General features: G+C 51.4%; 4 protein-coding genes across 4 annotated transcripts; 1 reads left to right on the forward strand and 3 right to left on the reverse strand.

Annotated features, from left to right (window-relative positions):
- Positions 1 to 126: 126 nt before the first annotated feature.
- On the forward strand, positions 127 to 1700 carry TGAM01_v201100 (hypothetical protein; the record flags this gene model as incomplete). Its single annotated transcript, XM_018806784.2, has 2 exons — positions 127 to 1422; positions 1515 to 1700. 2 exons carry the CDS (start codon positions 127 to 129, stop codon positions 1698 to 1700), a joined length of 1482 nt encoding a protein of 493 aa, XP_018660077.2.
- Positions 1701 to 2437: 737 nt separating this feature from the next.
- TGAM01_v201101 (hypothetical protein) lies at positions 2438 to 3709 on the reverse strand (the record flags this gene model as incomplete). The annotated part of the gene is made up of 2 exons (XM_024548690.1): positions 2438 to 3039; positions 3106 to 3709. The coding sequence occupies 2 exons, from the start codon at positions 3707 to 3709 to the stop codon at positions 2438 to 2440; spliced, it is 1206 nt and encodes a 401-aa protein (XP_024406506.1).
- Positions 3710 to 6208: 2499 nt separating this feature from the next.
- Positions 6209 to 9060, reverse strand: TGAM01_v201102 (hypothetical protein; the record flags this gene model as incomplete). The annotated part of the gene is made up of 3 exons (XM_018806786.2): positions 6209 to 8379; positions 8456 to 8871; positions 8930 to 9060. 3 exons carry the CDS (start codon positions 9058 to 9060, stop codon positions 6209 to 6211), a joined length of 2718 nt encoding a protein of 905 aa, XP_018660079.2.
- Positions 9061 to 20164: 11104 nt separating this feature from the next.
- On the reverse strand, positions 20165 to 22633 carry TGAM01_v201103 (pre-mRNA-splicing factor ATP-dependent RNA helicase prp43; the record flags this gene model as incomplete). The annotated part of the gene is made up of 3 exons (XM_018806787.2): positions 20165 to 20284; positions 20367 to 22236; positions 22329 to 22633. The coding sequence occupies 3 exons, from the start codon at positions 22631 to 22633 to the stop codon at positions 20165 to 20167; spliced, it is 2295 nt and encodes a 764-aa protein (XP_018660080.2).
- Between the last annotated feature and the right edge of the window lie 339 nt (positions 22634 to 22972).

Genomic DNA, 22972 nt, shown 5'->3' on the forward strand with positions numbered 1-22972 from the left:
GATGCGCCTGATCAGATACGCCCGAAGAAGCGCGGCAGGCCGAGGAAAAGCGTGGGCTCTCCCGACGAGGAGCCCAGCCCAGTGCCGGAGGGTTCCAAACCTGCGAAGAAGAGAGGGAGACCATCGATGGGGAGTAAGGCAAGGGACCTGAGTGAAGACCAAGACGAGGCGACGCCACCGCAGCAAACGCGGAGGCGAGGGCGCCCGTCGCTAAAGAGCCGAGAATACGAAGAGGAAGAGGAAGATACACTGCAGCAGGGCAACGAAGAAACCGAATCGCCTCCAAGTCGACGAGGGACTAGTAGACGTATCAACTATGCCGAATCAGAGTCGGAAGAAGATCAGCTGCAGAATGAGACCCCGGTGCCGGTTAAACGAAAAAGAGGCCGTCCCTCTCTGCAGGCCCGAGAGGAAGAGGGAACCCCGGAGCGTGGCCCGGCCAAGGGGAAGAAACAAGGAGAGCAGCGAAAACGAGGGCGCCCATCGCTACGAGATATAGACGTACCGAATGCGATCCAACCAAAACCTAGGGCCAAAGGAAAGGCGGTAGACAGTCCGTCGAATACAGCATCAGGCAAACGGCGTGGCCGTCCTCCCGGAAGTACGAGAGCCTCAACTGGGATGGCAGCGGAGGATTCACCACGACCCACCGCAAGAAGATCCCCTGAGGCTGAAGGTAGACCAGCAAAGGATGCGTCTCTACCAAAGAAGAAGAAGCGCCAATCTCATGAGAGCGCCGACGCCGAAGAGGATGACGATGCCCCTCCTTCGCCTCCAAAGCCTTACCTCCATGTCTCGCCTCACATCCACCGAGTCCGCCAATCGACCATCGAATCGAAATGGACCCCCTTACCAGACTCTACCATCTCAATCGCTTCTTCAATGCTTCTCATGGCTCACCGCCCCATCCTCCAACGCCTCTCCGGCAGCGAGCAGCGTCACGCTCACACCTCGACCGCGCTCCGTCTCATTTCTCACCGCATCACCCGCAAGCTCGCAAAGGGTATTCCCTTCCCTCCGGCAAGCATGCCTTCCGCCCGGGTGCCTCGTGGCGGTCGACAAGCCAGCGCCGCGTCAGCTGCTGCTAATGCGATGGACGGGCGTGCTATCGAGCTGGACTTTGAGAGCGTTCTCGACGCAAAGCAGGCCCTGGAACGGCAGCTGGATCCGGCGCTTCACGCAGTCGAGCTGCTGACTCGTGAGAAGGAGAAACTGGAGAGAGAGCTGGAGCAGGACTATGAAGCGCTGCGGAATTTGGAATCGAGCGCAAAGGCACAAGGGAGGGAGTATCGCGGCATGCTGAAAAAGGCACACGTCTTGGCGCCCACGCCCGAAATCGTTCATGAGCGGTGGAAACAGAGGGCCGAGCAAGACATATCTCTCAGCCACTCTAACACCTCTGTTTTGGGGGGCCTCTTCAGTGTAAGTCTCATTTTTTTTTTACTTCGCTTTATACTCAAGTACGTCATTGTTTCTATTGGAATCGCTGACCGGGCAATTCGCTATCTTCATAGGACCTCGATGACCCAGAGCTTAAATCTCTAGCTCTCCAACTCAGTGACCACATGGAAAGCATCAAGAACAACCTCCAGCAAACCGACGGCATCGTTCCGCAGCTGGCCCGGAGTAAGGCTGCGCTGCAAGATGTCTTGTTCAAACAGCTGGGTCAAGAGCAGTATGAGCGCGTAGTGCTTGGTTAAAGGAGAAAACGGAGAGAGAGAAAAATCGAGAGATGAAGCTTCGAGAAGCGAAAACAGAAAGAAATAATATTCGTACTGGAGATAATGATTTGTCTTCTTCTAAACGTGGAGAATGGAGTTTGTCATTCGTTGGGCAAAGCATGCGTTGATTTTTTTTTAGGCTTTGTACAGAGGACACCGAGCTGGCTTGTGTTATATATATCCCTTAGTATGTTCATGATTAAACGAATGGCGTATATATGTTAAAGATAGGGTTCGCTTTACTTTCAACAGGTAGTACTACTAAAGAAGAACACACGATTTTTTATTCACCATGACATCGCACTCGCGCAAGACAACCAATTATGGCTTATGAACGTCACAAATCGTTCAATTCAGAGGAAAGAGATTGCTCTCAAATCATTTCTGACAGCCGTCTCGGACAGCCGGTAAATATAACATATACACACACGAATGTTAAGTCTTTCAAAATAAGTAACAAAGTAAGTACAAATCGTCTCTGCCCTCGCCGGATATATATGAAATTATATCCAAAACCCTCTCAAAACGCAATAACCATGAAAAAAGTCCAAAAACACGTCTATCATGCAACGGCGCAGATAAAAGAAATCACTCTCTTATCTAAACGCTGTGATATATGCGTCCTTTTCGATGATCGAATCCTGACCCTTTTACCCTCCATGTTAAACAATACTCTTACAAGGCTTTCCCTATGAGAAAGGGGAAAAGTAAACCCTTTATCGGCGGAGCTTAGCAAAGCCAGAAGAGGAAGGACGAGCAGCGCCGCTGGTGGCAGCAGTGCCGTTGTTGACGGGGAAAGGAGTGACGGTGACGGTGGAGCGGACGGTGGTGGTGATGTCAGTAGGGCAAGGAGTGGAGGTGGTGGCGGCAGCGTTGCCAGCACCGTTGTTACCAGAGCCGTTGCCCTGAGAGCCAGAGCCAGAGCCAGAGCCGGAGCCGTTGTTGGAGCCAGAGCTGCCGTTGCCGTTGGAGGCACCGGAGCCGGAGTTGGAGCCGGAGCCAGCAGCCTGGCCGGTGACGGCAGAGGAGGAAGAAGAGCTGCAAGAGCTGGGCTCAACAGTGACGAAGACGGTGGAGGCAGGGACGGTGACGGTCTCCTTGGCGACGGTGACAGTGACGGTGGGAGCACCAGCGCAGTTGCCGGAGCCGTTGCCGGAGCCGGAGCCAGAGTTGGAACCAGAGCCGGAGCCAGAGTTGGAACCAGAGCCGGAGCCAGAGTTGGAGCCGGAGCCACCGTTGGCGGGAGATCCGTTAGCAGGAGGAGCGTTGCCACCAGTGCTGGAACCAGAGCTGCCGCTGCCGGTCTGGACGGGTTGGACTGTGATGTAAGTCGTGTCAGTAGTGGTCGAGTGGAGGGTGGTGGTGGGCTCGGGGTTGGTCCTACCGTTGCCGAGGGTGCTGGTGATGGTGATGGTCTCACGGGTGGTGGCCTGGACGGTGGTGGTCAGAACCGAGGCGCTGGCGCCCTTGCCAATGGTCATGGTCAGGGTCTTGTCGGTGACGACGTCCGAGAAGGTGACCTTGGCGCCGCCGGGAGCATTGTTGCCGGGAGCACCACCGGCGGGAGGAGCACCGCCAGCCTGGGCCGGAGTGGTAACCGCAGGGGCCGAGGCGGTAATGGTCGATCCGGTGATGAGGCCGGAGGAGTGGGCGGCCTGGAGGGAGGAGGAGATGCTGGAGGCCTGCTCGACGGGGCAGACGGTGGTGGCCAGCACGACAGTGTCGGTGACAACGACGGTGGTGCGGGCGGACTCGGGCAGGCTGCCAATGGCCGTGGCGTTGGTGCGGGCCGGGCAGTTTGTGACGGTGGCAGCACAGCTGATGACGGTGTGCACCGAGGTTGCGATGACGGTCAGCGTGGTGGGCGCTGCGGCATTGTCAACGGCAGAGGTGATGGTTCCGTTGGATCTGGGGAAGTGCAGGTGGCGGATGGGCGAGCTGGCAGAGGCCAGGCCGGCGAGGAGGGTGGCAGCAACAGCAGACTTCATCTTGAAAGACTTGTTTGGCGGTGGTGATGATGTTGTTTTTGTTGGTTCTTGTTTTTTGCTTCTTGCTTGGATAGAGACTGTAGGCGAAAATCAATTCCGCGTATATGTGTAAATGAGTGCTGGTGTAAGTCGACGTCAAGCCGAACTTGTGGGTAAAAAAGACTGGCTTTTTTTATGGTAATGAGTGTAAAAAAGACGTTAAAGCTGCCAAACAGACGAGCTGCACAAAAAGAGAGACAGAGCAAGAGTTTTATTGTGACGAAAAAAAGAAGAAGAAGAAGCAAGAAAAAAAAAAGAGAAGAAGGACGAGTCAGGATCGGATGGATATCGAGCCTTTTTGTCGGAGCGCGGCACGGCCTTCCCCCCCCCCAAGCAAACATCATGAACATTAAACGCCCCCCTCTCTCCTCGAAAAAGGAAAAAAAAGACCCCCAGCCCCGCCCCTCGTTTCCAGCAAACAGCATCAACTCATTTGCTGGGGGTTGATTCCCTCACATCCCCCTCACTGCTGCGACCCCTTGATGGAGTCGTTACGCCAGTTAAGTGGCCTTGGATGGATGTCACCGACTGGCGGTTCCGAGTTCTGGCGCTAAGATTTGGCCGAAGACGTGTTAGTGCCAGGGGCCGATGCAGGTACGCAGCGTTGGCTTCAGGGTCCTGAGACGAGCCCGGAGCCAATCAGTTGGCCATTGCCAGAAAGAGGCGCTTTTTCTGTTCCGTTCTGTTTTTCTGCTCATGTTTGTACTCTATTGTATGCTTACACGTATTGGTGCCTGGATGCACGGCATCAGCTCGGACATCTTCCTTGCTCAGCCTTCATGTACTGTAGGCCATTCCGAGTGGCTGTAGCTACTACTAGTAGTATTGAACTCGCTCAACTAACTACGAGGATACAGAGTCTCGTACTCCCCCAATACCATTTCCAATTCGGCCTCTTCCCGAACGGGACATATAACATCAACATGGACTCTTTTGACCAGAAACCAAGAAATAAAATCGAGATGCAATCACGAATAAAGTGCCAAGCCTAATGCTCAAACCCCCGTCCCGAAGCAAATTTCAGCCGCAAGCCCTTCCCATTGGCTCAGGCTCTCGCCTTCGAGGGCGGCCGCCGGAACCAAAACAGCCAGCAGGGCCCTTAATTTTCGAGGAGCCCCAGCCAACATGCGATACTACTTCCAGTACCAGCAATAGTATGCGCGGCCTCACATACGCAATGCGTCGATTTCTTTTTCTTTTTATTAAAATTGTATCGTAATTGGATTAGTGGCTGCAGAGGTATCCAATTTTCTTTCCTTCATATCTCATTTCCTTTTAATCTTGCCTTGGTAGGCGCAATATCAGAGGTTTCTTTTTCTTTTTAATTCGCTCAACAACGCCGTTGGTTTTGTATACATGACCTGATCTCAGCTACACCAGTAGTACAAGTACCAAGTATTTTCCCGCACGGGTGAGTACTACTAGTATGCGCGCATTGGCCAAGCATCAGTGTTTATTCTCGTCCTCGCCTGATACAATTCTCGCCCCCTTGGATTGGATTGGGCAAAACCCCCGCAAGGCAAGACGCACTCGGAACCCCTGCAGCCTGTGAAACGACCAGCTGCTGACTGAGCTTTGGTTTCGGCTCGCCACCAGAAATAGGCTCAGCCTGTTTGTTGCACAGTCGCACACAATCGCGAATAGTTGCGATTGATACTCCATATATTCGCTGAATACTACTGCTGGCTTCCTGGTGTTGCTCCATCCGTCACGCCGTATCAGCCGCACCGTCAAGATCCGAACCGCTCTTCTCCGCAGGATTTGCGCTGTGCAGCGTCTGTGTCACTGGAGTTACTCTCTCTTCCTGTATACGGTGTTTTTGCAAGGGTAGACCCCCGTCAACCTTATTCTCGTGAATCCGTTTGAGATAAGAGAAACGAGAAACGCCCCCTGCGTCAGCTCCATGTACCTTGCTCCTAACGTTCTGTGACCATCATCAACTACTGGCCAATACGTGTACAATACATGTATTCACTCTAGTCGCGCGTTAAGTAGAATTTTTTTTCCTCTTTCATTTTTTTCACCATTTTTATTTTCTCTCACGCTCCATCTTCCCGTCTTTCGCCATCGTGTATACGCTGTTCTTAGAAGAAAAAAATGACAGCGCTTTTGCTTATTTAGCCGGCATGTCACGGCGCGGAGTGGGGAGCCTCCGAGTCAGCCACGGCCTCCAAGAGTGCGAATCACGGTGCCGCGGTGACGACTCTTGCCTAAAAGTAATATCCTGCGTAAACCATCTTCGGCTGTCCGGCCTGTGAACTGGAGATTGCGTTTGCGTCCTTAACGGAACGTCTTGATGGGGCAATGCATCTAAATCATTTAAAGGTAAGCGCCGCGCGTGTAAATGGACATCATCTTGGATATGTCGGCTCTTTGCTCCGTCTAATTACGACTGCATTGCTATATGAGGTATTAGTCGAGAAGACGGAAAAGAAGAACTCGGCGTCCAGAAAACTTCCATCACTCCACCTCTTCTATCCTTGGTCGCGGCCGTCCAGCAGCGTCTACCAGGGTGCCCTCAGGATTCACATGCAATCCCGCTAATCTCGTCAAGCCAGGCGCGGCGTTCGCCTCTGCTTGACTCGGCAGTAGACTTGCCATGCCCCAGTTCTCAAGACTCTCCACAACGTCGCGTGCGTGTTGCTGCACCAACCCATCGTTATCCGTTGCGGCAATGTAGTCCAGAGTCCTCTGTATGTCCTCTCGGCTCTGGTCTGTCAAGCCGAATCCCAATCTTTGTCCGGATTCCTTGGCCTTGTCCAGCGCTCTCACAAAACTGAGAATAACGAGGATGGCCGCCCGCCGAAGTATACCCTTCTCCAGCTCCGGCTCCATGGCGAGGATATTGATGCTGAGGTCGACTCCTGCCGAGACCAAAGTCGGCCCCATGCCAAGAATGTTCGTCTCAATGGCATTTCCAAAGATGGATAGAGCCGATGTTCTCATTCGAATGTCTTCGCTACCCCTTTTGCTTTCCCACCCTTGGACAATCTGGGCCAATATCTCATTACTGGCCATCTCATCTGATGTTACCTCCTCATCCGCCATATCAATATCGTCATCGGCACCCCCGCTAGCTTCTGCCTTTTTTCTCTTCAGTTCGGTCAACCTTTCCTCTCGTGCCTGTTTAGCCATCGTTTTCGGCCTGTGTCCTCTTCTGCCCGCAATCGACAGCATACTCTCACCCGCATTCTGAGCTGCCTCTCCTGTAAATGTTTCCCCTAGTCTCTCAATAACCTGGAGTATTGCTTCGCCAAATCTTAGCCGAGTATCTGTAGACGATTTCTCTTGCGTGTCCAAGTAATGGTCAAGCAGCTCTTGCATGGTGGATTTGGGGTGTTTATTCGCCAACTGCGTAAATATTCGGATGACTCGCAGATTGATAAAGTCTTCGTTTTCTTTTAGGAGATTAGACATTAGGACTGTGACGGCTGAAATATCCAACACTGGACTTTCAGCCACAATCAGGTTAGATAAGAGGTTCAAGCCCTCAGATACTACTGGTGGTGGGCTATCGCTGTCTCCCGTAATGTAGTTCATCGCCAGGTTGTAAGTCTTGCGATCTTCAATCTGTCGGGCGGTAGGAGTAGCGGTTTTGTCATCTGGGTTTTCCACCTCGTCCCGGTATTTGAGTAACAGAGCCAGATTCTTCGCTGTGATCGATGCATCGCCTCGATCTTGATCCCCAATTCTCACCAGTGCATCTTCCACGACCTTAAGCTCAGCTGGATTGATATCCGACTTCTGAAAGGTCGGTGCTGTGACGACCAAATTGAGCAAGCTCAGCACAATACCAAGGATATCATCTCCCAAGGGAGTCTGGCCGTCAGCTCGTAGTACATGAGATATGAGCTCCAGAAGCTGATCGAAATGACTGATTAGTTTTTCTGGAGCCTTGTCCATGAACTTTTGTAATAACGTTACGTCCACAAGATCCTGGAGTGCCGAGTCTGCTTCTTCATCGCGAGTGGCTACCTGTATAAATAGATCCCCGTTTTGTTTGCTTGCCGACTGTATCCATCGTCGTAAAAGATACAAAAAGACCGAAGAAATTTCCTCAGTGGAACAGACTGAGCTCACAAACTCGACCAAGATCGTTGATTTGCTTTCCATCTCCCCCCAGTCTAACTCCGCCTCCTGTTGCTTCTGCTCGCCGAACGCTAGTTGGATGGCTTCTATTCCTCCTTCAGGCCGAAGGTGGTAGCGCCATTGTAATTCTTCTGCATCATGCAGGGTTCCTCTGCATCGAATATTGCGGATAAACGGGATGATATTGTCCACGTCACCAAACAATCTCAGGTGGGTCTGCACAAGAATCCGCGCAGGCTTACAGAAACGCTTGTCAGTATCCTGTGAGGCGTTGGTCCATGAAGCGAGCGCCCAAAGTTGTAAACGAATGGGCTTCAGAACTCGTTTGCAGAGACCAGGTGAAGGATTTGACATGATCAACAGCTCTAGCCGTCTGAGTGTTCTCTCCAAATCTGAGGCCATGACAAGGATTTTGTTTCGACCAAGCTCCACGATTTCATCAGCTTTTTCAGATTTGAGAGAAGAGCCCACTTTTGAGGACTTTAGTGATGGATTTATGGCCTCCAGTAGAGGCGCCACAAAAGCGTTCCAACCAGGTGCTCCTATTTACTCAGGTTAGTAACCAAATACACACGGGGGGAAACCATTGATGTTTTAGGCAAATTCTCGCTTTGTTACCTGGTGCTCCAAATTGCTTTTTACCCAGGATACCAAATCCGACAATCTGCGCTGCCGTTTTTGCGACATCAGGCCCAGCCTCGCCATCGAATAAGGCGAATAGTTGCCCCGAGATGCCGTCGAACCATTGCTGGGCATTCATAGAGGCTGGAACAGACGACAGCAGTTTCGTTGCAACAGCCACCGCTTCATGGGTGATGGCAGCACCTTCTTTTCCGCGGCTTTCCCCGTCATCCGTGGGCTTCCCGGTATTACTTGGGTGAACTGCAAACACAAACTCCATCGTGGCTCTGACACCGTCAGGCCGCAGTGGCAGGCTTGTCAAGCTCCCCATCAACGGCTCCCTCAGCCATAGCGGAAGCACATTTGGCTTAATCAAGGCATTGAAAACGTGTATCAAGATCCACGTTTGCGTTCTGAGTGCATGTTAGGTTTTTTCGCTATTGGCTGCTTCTCTCGAGTGGCCTCACCTACCTATTGACTAGCTCATTGTACTCGTGCAATCCTTGCTCGCGGCTTTCAGCAGTTGCCGATGGATTGAATGCCTTTTTTGCCGCATCGACAATATCCTGCGTGATCTTCGGCTGAGACTGCTGAGCATCCATTGAGTCTGTCGTAGCAGCTGGATTGAGGTTGAGTATCAAACCGAACTCTCCGGGCAGGCTTCTCTTACAAAAGGGCTGCTGAGCTTTGCCATCTCGTAACCAGCACTGTGCATTTTTACTGTGCACATACATTCCAGACATTCCAAGCTGTTCGATGGCGATCACGTGTCGGCGCGTTCCGTTTGTTGGTCCGTGCGTCGAGCTCTTTCAAGATATAGCTTCTCCACGCGTTTCTCAATGTTTACTAGCACAAGAGCCATCGTCAACGCCATTTCAGATGTGCCAATTCCTCGATTTTCTGCTGGAGATGCTGCCATTGTTCCAAAGAACACGTCCCCTTGAGTACGTATAGCCTCCTAGATTTCTTCTTGTATCTCATGATCGAGCCTCCTTCGCTGCCATACAAACGCAGCGCTCTTCTTCAGCACGTCGCCTCCCCCACAGTTTCCCGATGCCTCGTTTTCCGCAAGGAATGTCTATTGCAGCCCCCCCTCCCCAGACTTGGTCATCCGCAATATGCCGCTTCCAGGCCTGCTCCAGGATCTTGTTGAATGCTGCAGCTGGATCTATTGCGATGCGTCTCTGCCCGGCACCCAGGCAGCCAAGTCTAGCTGGGGGAATGAGTTTCGGAACTTAACCCTAAGCATACATCTGGTTCAGTATTGCGCTCAGTCGTCCAACCCCCTTTCTAAGTCGACCCTGTTTCTCGATGCTGCTCCCGTCGAAAGATGGGCATGGCGGCTGACGCAGGAACCTGTGTTGATGGACTAGGGGAGCGGACATCCAGTCACTACATAGTGCGCAAGAGGAAGGATGCCATGAGTCGTTGTGGTAAGATCCTCTGGCCTGAGGACGCTCGTCAGCCCTGTCCGCTGGAACTAGCACTATGGTCGAGAATAGACTGTCCTTGGAGATGCTGTTGGCATTGATGGGTAGATTGATTGTCTGCTGTCTGTTGAGATCTGCGTCGGTGGCTTTATCCCCGCCGGTGCAAGGTCTATGGCATGGAGCTTGAGCACAGAATGGGCTTCAAACAGCCAGAAGTCGCATTTTCGAAATCGCATCTCATCCCTATGGCACCTTGCCGGAAGCCTGGTTTATATCAGTGCCGTGAGAGCCATACGGAAACACACAGAAATGCAACGACTTCTGACCAAGCCAACGCCATTCTTCGTTGCTCTCGGATGCTCCTATATGCCCGCCCGCTATTGGGATTTAAATCAACATGAATATCTCAGTATTATGATCTCTGCCCATCAGCCCCTTTGCTCCTTGGACCACACCACAGCACTCTTCTCCCGGTGTGTGATGCAGCTGCGTCTGGTCTGACCAAGCGCATTAACCTTGAGTCGTTGGCTTTGTCCCTCGACTTTGCAAGGGCGCCAGTCCCCGTTTGGGCCATTGCCCGGCAGCTTCCTCGCAGATCTTGCCAAAAGGCTGCCGAGATGATAACGCGGTTTTTACGGATGTATTTTGTCCGCGTGTTAACGCCCTCCTGTCTTTCAAAGTTTTGGAGAGGAAACAAAAACAAGTCTCCGTTGGCAGTGCGAGACACACAGAAGGAAGCTTGCTTGACTACATTAAGAACATTTAGGCTGCATTACGCTACTCGGACCTTGGACTAGGTGAGCTCGAAGAAGGCAGCAGATTCATGACGGGACTGGCCAGAGGCAAAGTTCGGAAATCGGTCCCTTTTTCGGACACCGCGGATGCGACTCGGTGTCGATTCTGGCTTGGATCTGGGACCCATCTCGAGTTGGAGTCAAAGTTTAGTGCTTGTCCAGTTCCTTGACCAAACTCATCTGCCTTGAGTTGGACCCGCGGGCAGTCGTCATCTGGCTCGGCTCATTGACATGTGCTCAGTACAACTACTATTGGCTTGTAAGGACACACCGTAGATGTGGGAGGCAGTCCTGGTTGTCCTCTTCCCAGAAATGGCTGGAGGGCAACCCCCCGCTGATGAGGGGATAAGTAACCCCTGTTTCTATGACCATGAGACTTGTCGCTAACAAAGCTGTGCAGGTGAAGCTAAAGTCATCTAAGGAAGCTGATACAACTCTGTCGTCATGCCGTAGCCTCACCGCTGGTTGAAATTTTCACGTACGGTGTGCTGCAAAAGATGGAGTAGTATCAAGCCAAGATATACAAAACGCCGATTAGCAGACGGCATCTCCGGATTTACAAGCTATATGTAAGCCATTAAGCACTAGCTGCCTTTGTTACCATCAATAGGCGGCAGTGGCATTGGCCCATCCGACGCACCCCTGGTAGCTCATATGTTTGAGAAAACTTTGCGTAGATGTATATCCTAACCAAAACTGAAATCACATTTTTGTAGATCGATCTGCAAATTGGACAATTCGCCCGAATGGAGTGGCGGCTGGTAACACGGCTAAAGTCGCTGGCATTTCTGCCATACAACTCTGCTCCCTGGCAAAACATTGCGCGGCAAACTTGGCAATGCCATATAGCATTCACGAAGTACAGTAGCAACAGCATTATCAGTTCTATGTACTGTAGGTATGGGGGTTGATGCAACGTAAAAATGAGAAATATTCCTGAAAACTACTGCATTGGGCGATGGAGCCGCTGCGGCCCGTGGGACATGACCAGTGGGGCCAGACTGGCCGCGGAAGATGCTTTGGGCACATCGTTCCTGGCGGCAAAGTGAGAGGAAGCATGTACATGTAGGTATGAAGTGGTAGCAGCAGCGCTACTGCAACTACTACTCGCAGCCAGGCTGCCGAATTTGTTTCGTTTCCAGGTTGGCATTAATCAGCCGAGACAGGGCCAGCGGCTCTCCAAACAGGAAGTTGAGGAACAACACTATCAAGCTTCGATTTGAGCGGATTCTCACAGCGGCGCTAGCTCCAACGGCTTTGGCCGCGTTGATCCGCCCCACCGAATGCGAGAAACAGTATCCGCCGCTGCTCAATCAAGGACGTAGGGCGATGCAATGCAGGCCAATGCAGGGGAGGCGGAGGGGCAGCCCTGGCTGATGTCGCAAGAAGCATGAAACATACAGTATCAATCCAGGGCCTAGACTAGAGCTTCGGACAAGTCCAGTCCACCTGGAGCGGGCAATTCTAACGTCGGGCAAGCAGGTCGGTCGGCTTAGTGGTTCAGCCGGAGAGTTGGCCTGGCCACCGAGAGTGGGTTGAGTAGGTATGGTACAAGTGATATTTAGAAGGCCTACTAGTAGCAATGATATAGGCATTGATGTATAATTCGAAGAGCTTGGTTTGGTGTGCTGGATGGAGGACAAAATTACACCGCCGGTCTGCTGCTATAGATTTGTATGCGATAGGCGGCGCTGTGATTTGAAGAGCCTGGCTTGACTTGCCTGGCCAGCCATTGATCTGCTGCCATCGAAAAAGGCCCGGATGGAAGGGCTGGGGGGTTCTAGAAATCGCCGCGGTGATGTGATGTAATGCGATGGCAGGGTACTGGTGAGTTTTGAGTGCCCGATGCTCGGGTGAGATGCCTACCTTGTCTGATGGCGGTAGATGCCAGTGCGTGCATATGAAGATCAATTAGCAGGCTACCTGGTAGCCAACAGGACCAATCGGCGCCAATTAGACGTTACCCTATTCGTCTTCAACATCAACGCAGGCCTCTTCTATCTGCATAGCACGTAGTAATGTAGCAGGATGGGGAAGCTTTCGCTAACCCCTTGAGGTGTCCCTTGGAAGAAAAGGGCACTTTGGTCAATTATGATGTGTATCGTGCTTTTGCACTTCCAAGTAATGCTACAATACCTGGCCAGGGACCAAAGGTTACATGAGGGCGTCATCATGCTTCACACCTGGGTTAGGTAGGTGCAGGTACGCAGTGCTACCGCAACAGCCTTTGCTCAAGAAGGTGCTGGGGACCGCCTCAAAAGTCCCCACGCGGCAAGCCCCCCCAAACGTGGATTTGGAACACTAAAGCACCAGTAATTAATTATTTAATCAATCAATCAGGTAGGTACTATAGATAGAAGGCCTTTGCGCCTGGGGCACCAGGTGAGATTATCGGCCAGGCGCTCTACTGCCCTCGGGGTACTTTGCGTGGAGCAATCATAGCGCATACGGTACGGGAGCAGGCCGCGAGGCACGGAGTATCCATTGACGCCTCGGCCGAGTGGGAAGTGGGCCCTCTGGAACGGCAGGCATGACTTGCATCTCTTGGTCAAGTTGCAACAAGCAGGCAAAAAGACCAGAACTACCATCGGCTCCACCTGGCGCACAACAGTCTTCTTGCAACTCTCAGCTCTGGACAAGCACACGATACGAGACGAGGTTGGCCTCTGCTCACTAACAAGGCAAAAAGAACTGGAGCAGCCGCTAGGCTAACGGCAACGCAGCCGACTCGCCGGCCACGAGCCCACAGCTAACGGGAAACGGGAAAAGGGATCGCTCCCCTCAACGGCCACCACCGGGAGGCAGAGGCTAGCATGAAGGGCCGATCCTGTTTGAGACTCTGGGATGGACGATTGCTCGCTGCCTGCCTGCAAGCACACGCAGCCGAGCCGGTTTCCTAGGACGCGCAATTCCTTTTCAGAGCAAAATCTCACTGCATCAAAGCTATTCTACTCGCAAATCGGTCTAAGCCCAGTAACGACAGCTCGGGGTAACGATAAAACGAGATGCGAAGGCAGAGAGCCTCGCAAACTCGGTTACCTCCATGAAAGAAAGACAAAAAAAAGCAAAAGACAAAAACACACTTTTCCACCCCGAGGTTGCATAATCTTTCCCGAGAACAAAAAGTCCTCCAAATACCTTGCCAGTTTCCAATCCCTTGTTTTTTCCGCCCTTTGAGAGGCCTGGTAGTCCAGTCTGTGGGCATCAGGCCATCTCATGCAGCAGCAGCCAAGGACTGCTGCAACAGGGTAGTGCAAAATTTTCTTTTCTCCGTTTTCTTCTTCTTTATCTTCTTCTCCTTCTTCTCATCCGGTTCTCCTTCTCTTTTGAATCAACGCCGAAACTTTTTCTCAATTGTTGAACCTAGCCTAGCCCAAATCATTTACCATGTCCCTTTCCAAACGAGTGAGAGAGCAGCCATTTCAGAGTCCGTGAGACCATGACGCTTGTCATGGAGGAGAGTCTGGAACAGGCCATGACTGCGTCTCTTACCTACATTTTTGCAGCATCTCATAGAGCTGCTTCAGAGATCTGAAGTAACCCCTACCCCATCGTCAGCCCTTGAAATAAAAAAAAGCGGGCCTGGACATCATGGAGCCTCTTTTCTTACCAGAGTCAAATGCAAGTGTTACCACTAGAGCAACTGCCAGAGGGCTTTCGGTCGATGCGAAAATGGCATGCCATTGCCCATCACTGGCAGCGCCTCCGATGGCTCAGCATCATCGACAATATCGTTGAATTTATCGCGGAGAGTCCAGCTCTCTCCGGCGGCACTTGGTGCAACAAATTCTGCAATTGTATATTGGAGGATGCCGTCTCGGACACGAGGTGTGACAATTTCTCGAGACGTCATCGATGACGACTGTGACCGTTCATTGCCATCTTTGCCCTCTGCCTTTAAAAGAGCAAATTTTCTTCATTAGCGCCCCAGGTCTTATAACTCTCAGCACTGCTTCGAGGAGTGTATCCACCCTCTGGTTGGATGGCAGCCTCATTTCTTGATATGACTTACAATGCAGGTGGCACACGGCGAATTGTTCACCCACACCCAGTTTGGGCAATTGTGTGAATAAAAATTTTTGCATCGGTATTTGTAAAAGCCGCCGCTGCTACTCATCTTCATTGATCTGGCAAGGGGTAAAGTATGGACGAAAGAAGAGTTAATCAAGAATGGGCAAGCCAAGATTCGCTGACAATAGAGCAAGACTGCTAGCAGCGCAAAATTGCAACGTGGTATAACGCTTTTCAGTTGCTGAAAAAAAGATTGAAAGTACTGATCAAGATAAATGTGGGAGAAAAGATTCTTTGACGACTTATATATCGAGATCGCGGACGACCGGCTCTATGACCCCCCGGCCCCCTTCCTACAGTTACAAAATATACACATGCCACGGAGTACTTCTTTACATCACCGAAGACTTATTTTCACCCTACGCTATCCGATCCCTCCGTATCTTAAAATCTCGGGGGGAAGGGGGGGGGGGGGGTGTTTGGCAAAATGCTGCATTGCAGCCTTTGGCCAGGTCTCCCCTTCCCGCTTGGTAGCGCGGCCGGGGAGGTTCATTTTCTCAGGGGTGTCTGGGCCATGGCCAAGGTCTGCCTCTGAATCCCCAGTCGCTTCACGCACACTAAATAGCCAAATCCTTGTCTGCATGCTGCAGAGCACGGGATGCTCAACGCCAGCAAGAACGCAGCATGTAACGCCGCCTATCACAGATGGGTTTGATCCCAACCCAAGATGCAACAAGAAGTTATGCCCGGGAAAGGGGTGTAGTCAAACTTCATACCTGGCACTTGTGAAAGCTATTCCGATAGCTGACGCCGGACTTTGGCAATGATCCTGCGCTGACATGTGAAAAACGGAGTAGTCAAATAATCCATGGCTAGAGCAGGCGCGCTTTTGCGATACTAACAGAAGCCTAGTAATTGACTACTACTACTACTAGCACCTTCTCAGCTGCTGCTACTAAAGATCCACGATGGCATCTTCAGAACACTCGCCTTGAATAATACTGCTCTATCTTGTTTCTCTTAGCGCACCGTTGAGAAGCGGCATGGAGCTCATATTGGGCGGCCGCCCTATGGGGCCAGGCTATCGAGGGCTCGCTGGTGGAAACGACGACCCCGGGTATCCAGTCGTTTACTCCAACATCCGGCTGCATGCATGTATTATTATGAATGGAGCAGTCTATACTCCTTCGCTCGTCTCGCTATCGCCCCTTGCATCCTGCATATGAGGCAAGTCTGAGTTGTATACGCCGCCCGTCGAGATGATGGATCTGAAGACGTGGCCCACTACGGAGAGACACATGAAGCTGAAGGTGCAGAGCTAACACGTCAACTAGGTACATGAGCCTAAATATGAGGATGTGATAATCTAACGGGAGACGGGACTGTCCGACCCGCACACACTTAGGCGAGCAGGAGAGGATTTAGGCTTGTTTGCGCTTTAGTGGGTGGCGCTCGGTCAACATCAAACAGACACTTATGACGGGTCCTCGGGCGATCATGTCGGTCATTCACTACGCGCATAGCGCTTCAAAGATGAGATGCAGAACCCGGTAACTAGCCTGTATCGAAGGCGAAATTTCATGAAAGCTAGTCAAGCGGTCCATCTCGAGTTTGCAGGATACTGGCCGACAAAGTTACGACTTCGCTACGGAATGCTGGACGCCTTGTATTCGAGTCGGATCTTCCCCAGTTCCAAAAACTTCAAAGGGCTATCAATACTGTTGTTCCGAGGCATTGAACGCTTGGAAGCCTTCTGTACCTGCATAAGTAGTGTACAGCAGTCTTTTTGTGGCCGCTGCTGCCGCTCTTTGTGACTACTGCCAATGACAACCGGCATTTTTCTAAAATCCCAAACCATCACCGAGAAAGGCCATCCCTAATGTATACGATTACAAAATACATCCTTGTTTGATTTATATGCAAACGGCATTTCCCCGGAGGTACATTTATCAGGTCCACAACGGAATCTTTGCCCCGGGGCATGAAGCACGAGATTGAATATTCTTGACAGAGTTTGACGCGGCTACAGTAACGTGCAGATCCGGGCTTCCACCAAGGCTGTTGTCCCGATGCGGCATGTTTTTCGAGAAAAGAGAAGACAGGATTTGTGATTGCTCTGTCGGATCAGGCATACTCATCTTACACGCTTGTTATGCGGCCTGTCATTGGCTGCACATTACTCTTACAATGCTCTATTTGGACTGCGAGAGCTGTTGTGATTGGTGGGTGCTTGGAAGTTTTCTTCTGCGGGTTTGCCATCGGCTGTGGCTAACCGAACCGACCAGATTAAGTGATCTTTTGTCTCTACTGCGTTCTCATATGTCAAAACCGAGAAGTAGCAACGACTTGGGACTCGAACCAAGCCTGCGTACGCAGACAGTCACGGAACGCCGAAAGTATGATGCCGATAGGAGAGAAAAGAGCCTTTACACAAAAGTCCCGCCCAGAAATGCCGATGCTCTAACAGGAACTTATAACGAGGTATGCCATGGGTTGGATTGACACAAAAGCGCCCTGGTAGGCTGGATCAGGGAACATCGCTGTTAAACTTCACTCCACTGCTACCACCTAGATCCGCTTGGCCTCTGGTGTCTCGGTCCGCTCCGTGCAGCAATTGCGGCTATCTGGTCCGACAAGCCAGTGTTGCTAATTCTAGAATCCTAAGCCGTACGATGGTACCGTTGTAGTTTGACAGGCCACGGTCTTTTGACACCACTTTAAGCCCTCCATGGGTCGCAATCGGGCCTCTGGGGCGTGGGATACATAGGCGCTGTGGAGCAATCGCGACGGCCCTGCGTCATTCAATGCCGTTTCAACATTTCACCATTACTCAACCGTCATAATCCTTTCTGTCGTATTGGCCGCTTCCACGTTGACAAGATAGGAGAAATAAGGGACCCTTGCGCAATACTTACGAAGAACTGAAGTAGGACAGACTTTTAGCTCCTCGTACCAGCAATTCGAAGAGTTGACGTACGGCCTCTAATTGTTTAGAAATCTCTACTGTCGCTCAGTCGTGCTTCCCCGGTCATCATGCTTGATAATATTAAGATGCCCCTCTGTCAGCTGTTAACCGATGCAACCGACATTAGACATAAAAATGGGGTCAAAGAGCTTCATCTTCTTACCTCATTCTAGGTACTGTACTCATTTTCTCACTTGGTCGCCATAACACTCCTTGCTAACTTACACAAGGCTTCTGTACGGCGAGGTGGATCCTGGCACCCTCGGTGAATGGCACGGCAGACTGCGGAGTATGTAACATGTACCCTATGCACAAGGAAACAACGAAACGACAAAGCATTTTTTCCTCCCACGCCTATGCCGATGGCGTTTCAGCCGCATGCTAGGAGCATCAGACGCGCTCCTAGAGCCGCGAATAGCAACGCCTTTGGGAATGGTGCCTGCGAACTAGGCAGTTGCAGGAGGCCAAGTTAAGCAAACAACTCGAATTCGAGCGCGGGCTAGAATAATTGAGGTATCTAAAAATACCTTGATGCTACTATTGACTCTAGCTGAGGCCCAATTGGAATAGATGCCATGATGCCGGTTTGGATGCTGTTTCGTCGCTACCAGCATTGCTGCCACTGTCGCCAATGTCGTCAGACAATCCCAATTTCGGCAACTGAATATTATGCCATGTCCTTCTTGTTAAGGAGTGGTCTCATTCTCTCGTCTCGAATCGCCACCAACGTTTCCATAAGTTAGCTCCTCAAGGCCAAAAGGATCTTTGCGGAAGGGTGCCTGAGTATGACGAGGTAGCGCCAGATCCAAACTTTCCGCGGATCGACCCTTGTTCCTGTTTCTGTTTTCGTAGCGGCGCTATTTAATATTGCTTACAGAAGCTGCTCTTTGCGGCAATAGTGCACGCCCCTCCACATCCAAATATGGTGCCCAAACACATCACGCATTTGGTAGTGTGTCGTTTGCTTTGCAACTACATCTACGAACAGGCGCAATACTTGTACCAGCGGGTCTATATGCATAGATGGTGTTGTACTAACGTAGCTTTGCCTGCCCGGCGCAGCTCTACGCCTCGGACCATGGGTTGTCGTTCCCCGAGCCAATGCTTCTCATCCATATATGGTGTTCAGCTTGCAGAAGGAAGGGCTGCAGTCCAGCCTGACCGCTGGCAAGTGACCAACCAGTTCGTCTGCCCTTTTACTTGGCTGCATACCTAGTACTAGTCAATGATACTAGCATACGCTGTCCACGGCATTAGAAGCTACTAGTGGGCGCGAAGGATGAGATTTGCGTGTGCTTGTGCAGGTATGACAACGCAGCTACGCAGCTACGAACACGAACAGCTCCACACGGGTGCTGCCGTCTACTAAGGGATGTATACAGGCCTAACAACACTATTGACAGTTTTTCGGTGTTTATGCCAGCCTCCGGGAATCCGGGCCGCTTGGGAGAAGGATCTGTGTAATGGTCCCCATCCACCTTTGTCTGGGGGAGGACAAGAAAGTCGAGTGGGCACTAGGTGGTGGACCAAGGTTGGATGGAAATTGTCAAGGCTTTCGGAGTGCGCGCCTACGAGGCCACTTGCCGGTGCAGACATTTGCTGTCTCGGCGTGACGTCTTGATTCATGCTCGAGGTTTCTCAACTACCTACGTTATACACTCTGGCTATATCTAAGCTACAATTGTCTATCCGTTGCAAAGAGGGGACAGCTGAAATGGCGTCTGGAAAGGTACTATTTGCTACAGTGTCTGCGTCCTCTTGCTTACACGCATTGCCCCTTTCCTTTTCATCTTTATGCTTCTTTGCAGCTGTGACGGATGAGTACGAGCACACATACACCTGAGCAAGAAATAAAGAGGCGTTGCAGTGTGGGGGGTATCCAAAGCTATCTCCCAAAGCATTCTATATTGCAGCGGCTGAGAATCCTCCTCATACGCGAGTTTATCAATAAAAAAGCAAACAAAGTCTGCGTCTAGATTCTAACTGGTCCAACAAACAAAACTGACGCCATAAAGCAAGGCAGCTGCAAAGCCTCCTCTTCATCCCTTACATAGAAAGCAACAAGTTCCATTTTTCTCCTCCCCAACGACGTACATGTCCTAAAAAAAAAAAACAAGTAAGAGGAATAAGAGACCGGGACTCGTGGCACTCGAATGTGGCAACAAGCCATTTGGCAGCTGTGTGCATATATTGTCTATACCATTTGGTCTTTTGTGGTAGATAGCATTGCTTCGAGCCAGAGAGAGTGAAGCTTCCTTCGAGAATCCCTTTTTTTAGACCCATCTCTTTTGGCAAGTCTATTCCAAACCAACTGCAAGGAAAGACGTATGAGAAGAGGGGTCAAATAAAAGGAAAGAGAACAAGAAAGAGAGGCTGTCATCAGAGCTGAGCCGGCCTCATAACGGCACGCGACAAGTCGTGAGCCAATCCTAGCAGGTTTGATTGTATGCAAGTAGCGGCGCCATGTCTCAGATATATGTCATCTTTCTTTTGGTTGCATGCCCGCTCACCGACCAGCCTTCTTCATGGCCTCCTTTCTCCTTTTCTTCTCCGCGGCTCGGACTAATGACCGCCTGATATCGCCGTCCTCAAATGTGTCAAGGTTGAAGTACACGGGTGCAATTTCCTGTATCGAGTTAGCGCCTTGTTCCGCCTCGCCTCACTTTTAATTCAATGCAGAAGAGTGGAGTGATTGTAAGGTAACTCACCAATAACCATTCTGGCCTGATGCCTGTGCATGTTCGAATGTATTGCTTGGATGTAAGGACGAATTCGTTGTACAGAACCCAGTCGTAATCCGTGCGAAGAACCGTTGAGGGATGAATCATGACGGCCTGCTCGTCCTTCACAGTGCGGTAAACCTTGCCGGAGCTCTCCTTCATGGCGACCTGCATGAAAAAGCCTGCCAGCATGGCCCTCCGGATGTTGGTATAGTAGTTCTTATCCTCGAATGGCGTCGAGACAAGGTCAAGCCCATGAGTCTCCATGATCCGCTTCAGTTGGGCACGAACGCTGTCGGCGCTGGAAAGGTGGCGGAAGGACAAAAAGTGTTCGTGGCACCACTGCTTGGCGTAGCTAGGATCCGCAGTCTCTTGGCCCTTGAAGGCGTGGTAGGCGTTGAGCAGCGTCAAGTGGTCGCCGTCGGGGTGGGCGAAGTGCGCCTTCATTTCGTCTGCACGCTTACGGCTATTGGCAGGTCGGACAAAGATTTGGGGGACTGACAAGATGGAAGTGATGGATAGAATCTCATTGGAGCAATAAAATTCCGGCGAAGAAATAAGCATGACGGCCAAGGCGGGGTCCAGGGGAAACTCGGATGCCAGACTGCCAAGAGTGGTCAGCTCTCCGTCGTCGTCGAGACAGGCAAGGTAGTTCAGCTCTTCCAGGGCACGCATCATGGTCTCCGGGGCAGGAGGATCCATGAGATCGAAGTGAACAAGATCCTCAACGCCAAGCTTCTTCAATTCCAAAACGGTGTTGGCCAGATTAGACCGCAGAATCTCGGGATAAGTCTGCTCGATGAGCTCCTTCTTGAATGCCTTTTCAGTGTAAAGTCTGAAGCATTTACCAGGCTTTGTACGACCGGCACGACCAGCACGCTGCTGTGCCGAGGCCTTGGAGATGGGCGAAACCAGCAGAGATTCGACTCTGATTCTGGGGTTGTAGATCTTTTGCTTGCTGAAGCCAGGGTCGACGACGTAGACAATGCCGTCAATGGTCAAACTGGTTTCGGCAATGTTGGTCGAAACGATGACTTTTCGGCCAGGCCGTCCTCCCTTCTTCAGCGGCCCGGGGGCCTTGTCAAAGATACGCTGCTGCTGGTGAGGTGGTAGCGTACCATACAGAGGATAAATGGCCAGCGGGCCGGCATCCACTTCCCGCGTCAGCTCCTCGGCCTCCAGGCCAATTTTTCGACAGGCATCCTCAATTTCATCTTCACCCGTGAGGAAAAGTAGGATATCGCCTTCGGGTTCCGAGGCGTGGATCTGGAGAACCGTTCTGATTGAGGCCTCGACGTAGTCCTTCTCTGGCTCGGGGGTGTAGAAAATCTCGACAGGGTGAGTTCGTCCAGGAACGGCCAGGAGTGGGGCATCGTTGAAGTATTTCTGGAACTTTTGAGCGTCAAGCGTAGCAGACATGATGATGATCTTTAAGTCAGGACGTCTCTCGGCAATCTGCTTGAGTAGGGCCATGAGGATGTCGGTGGCTAATGTTCTCTCGTGGGCTTCGTCGAGAATAATGCAGCTGTATCGAGACATCTCGTGGTCGTGCATGGCCTCACGTAGAAGCATACCATCCGTCATGTACTTCAGCATGGTCTTTTGCGATGTCTTGTCCTCAAAACGGATGCTGTAACCGACTTCCTCTCCGAGCGAGACGTCCATCTCGTCGGCCACACGTTGGGCTACCGACATGGCGGCGACTCGACGTGGCTGCGTACAGGCAATAAGCTTGCCATTGAGATGCGGAAGCTCATCGTATACGACGTATTGGGGAATCTGAGTGGTCTTTCCGGAACCAGTCTCACCGACGAAGACGAGGATCTGGGTCGAGTGGTATTTGTCGAGGAATTCTTGTCTAATGTTGAAAGCAAGCGTGAGCAATCCGCCCATCATATATAGAGAAGGGGTGCGAGTGCGATGCGGTGAATCTCACGCGATAACACATACCTTTGCTTGTGGACGGGAAGATCTCGCCGTGTCTGCAAGATCTGAAAGTACTTTTGCGAATGCTCACGGCCTGTGAACGGGTTCGAATCCGAATCTTCAGCCTTGGAAGCCTGTTGCGCAGTGGTCTCGCGGCGCTTCATGCCCGCCAAAACCGAGTTGGCGGCCGGTTCGCCAGAGCCCCAGCCATTGTTCTCCTCCTCGTACATGTGAGCCAGATACGGATTGGGCTTTCCGTCGGTCTTTGTCTTCTTGTTGGAAGCCTCCTCGTAGTCTGAGCTCGCTCGTTTCACTGCTCTGTCCGCCATGGTGATGATGGTGGGCTGCCGCGCAACGGAAAAAGGATTGGTTGGCGCTGTCTTGTCTGCCTGTCAGTCGCGGTTGGCCTAGAAAATTTTGGCGGGACTGGCAGAATTCCTCTTATCGATAAAGACTAGGTCTGCAACGGTGCATCGTAAGAAGCTATTCGCACTGTACATGTCTAAGTCATTTTTTGCTCAGTGATTGCGGAAATTTATAGAATGAAGTAATGAATAGCCTGAATATAATCAAGAGCCAATGTGCCATCATTTAACATTTGCTTTCGGCCTGTAATTCTTTTGGTATGACAAAATGTGAATTCATGCCGACACAGCATATAGTCTTAG

The sequence above is a fragment of the Trichoderma gamsii genome (genome assembly GCF_001481775.2).
Source record: "Trichoderma gamsii strain T6085 chromosome Unknown Scaffold_3.2, whole genome shotgun sequence".
Lineage (NCBI taxonomy): Eukaryota > Fungi > Ascomycota > Sordariomycetes > Hypocreales > Hypocreaceae > Trichoderma > Trichoderma gamsii.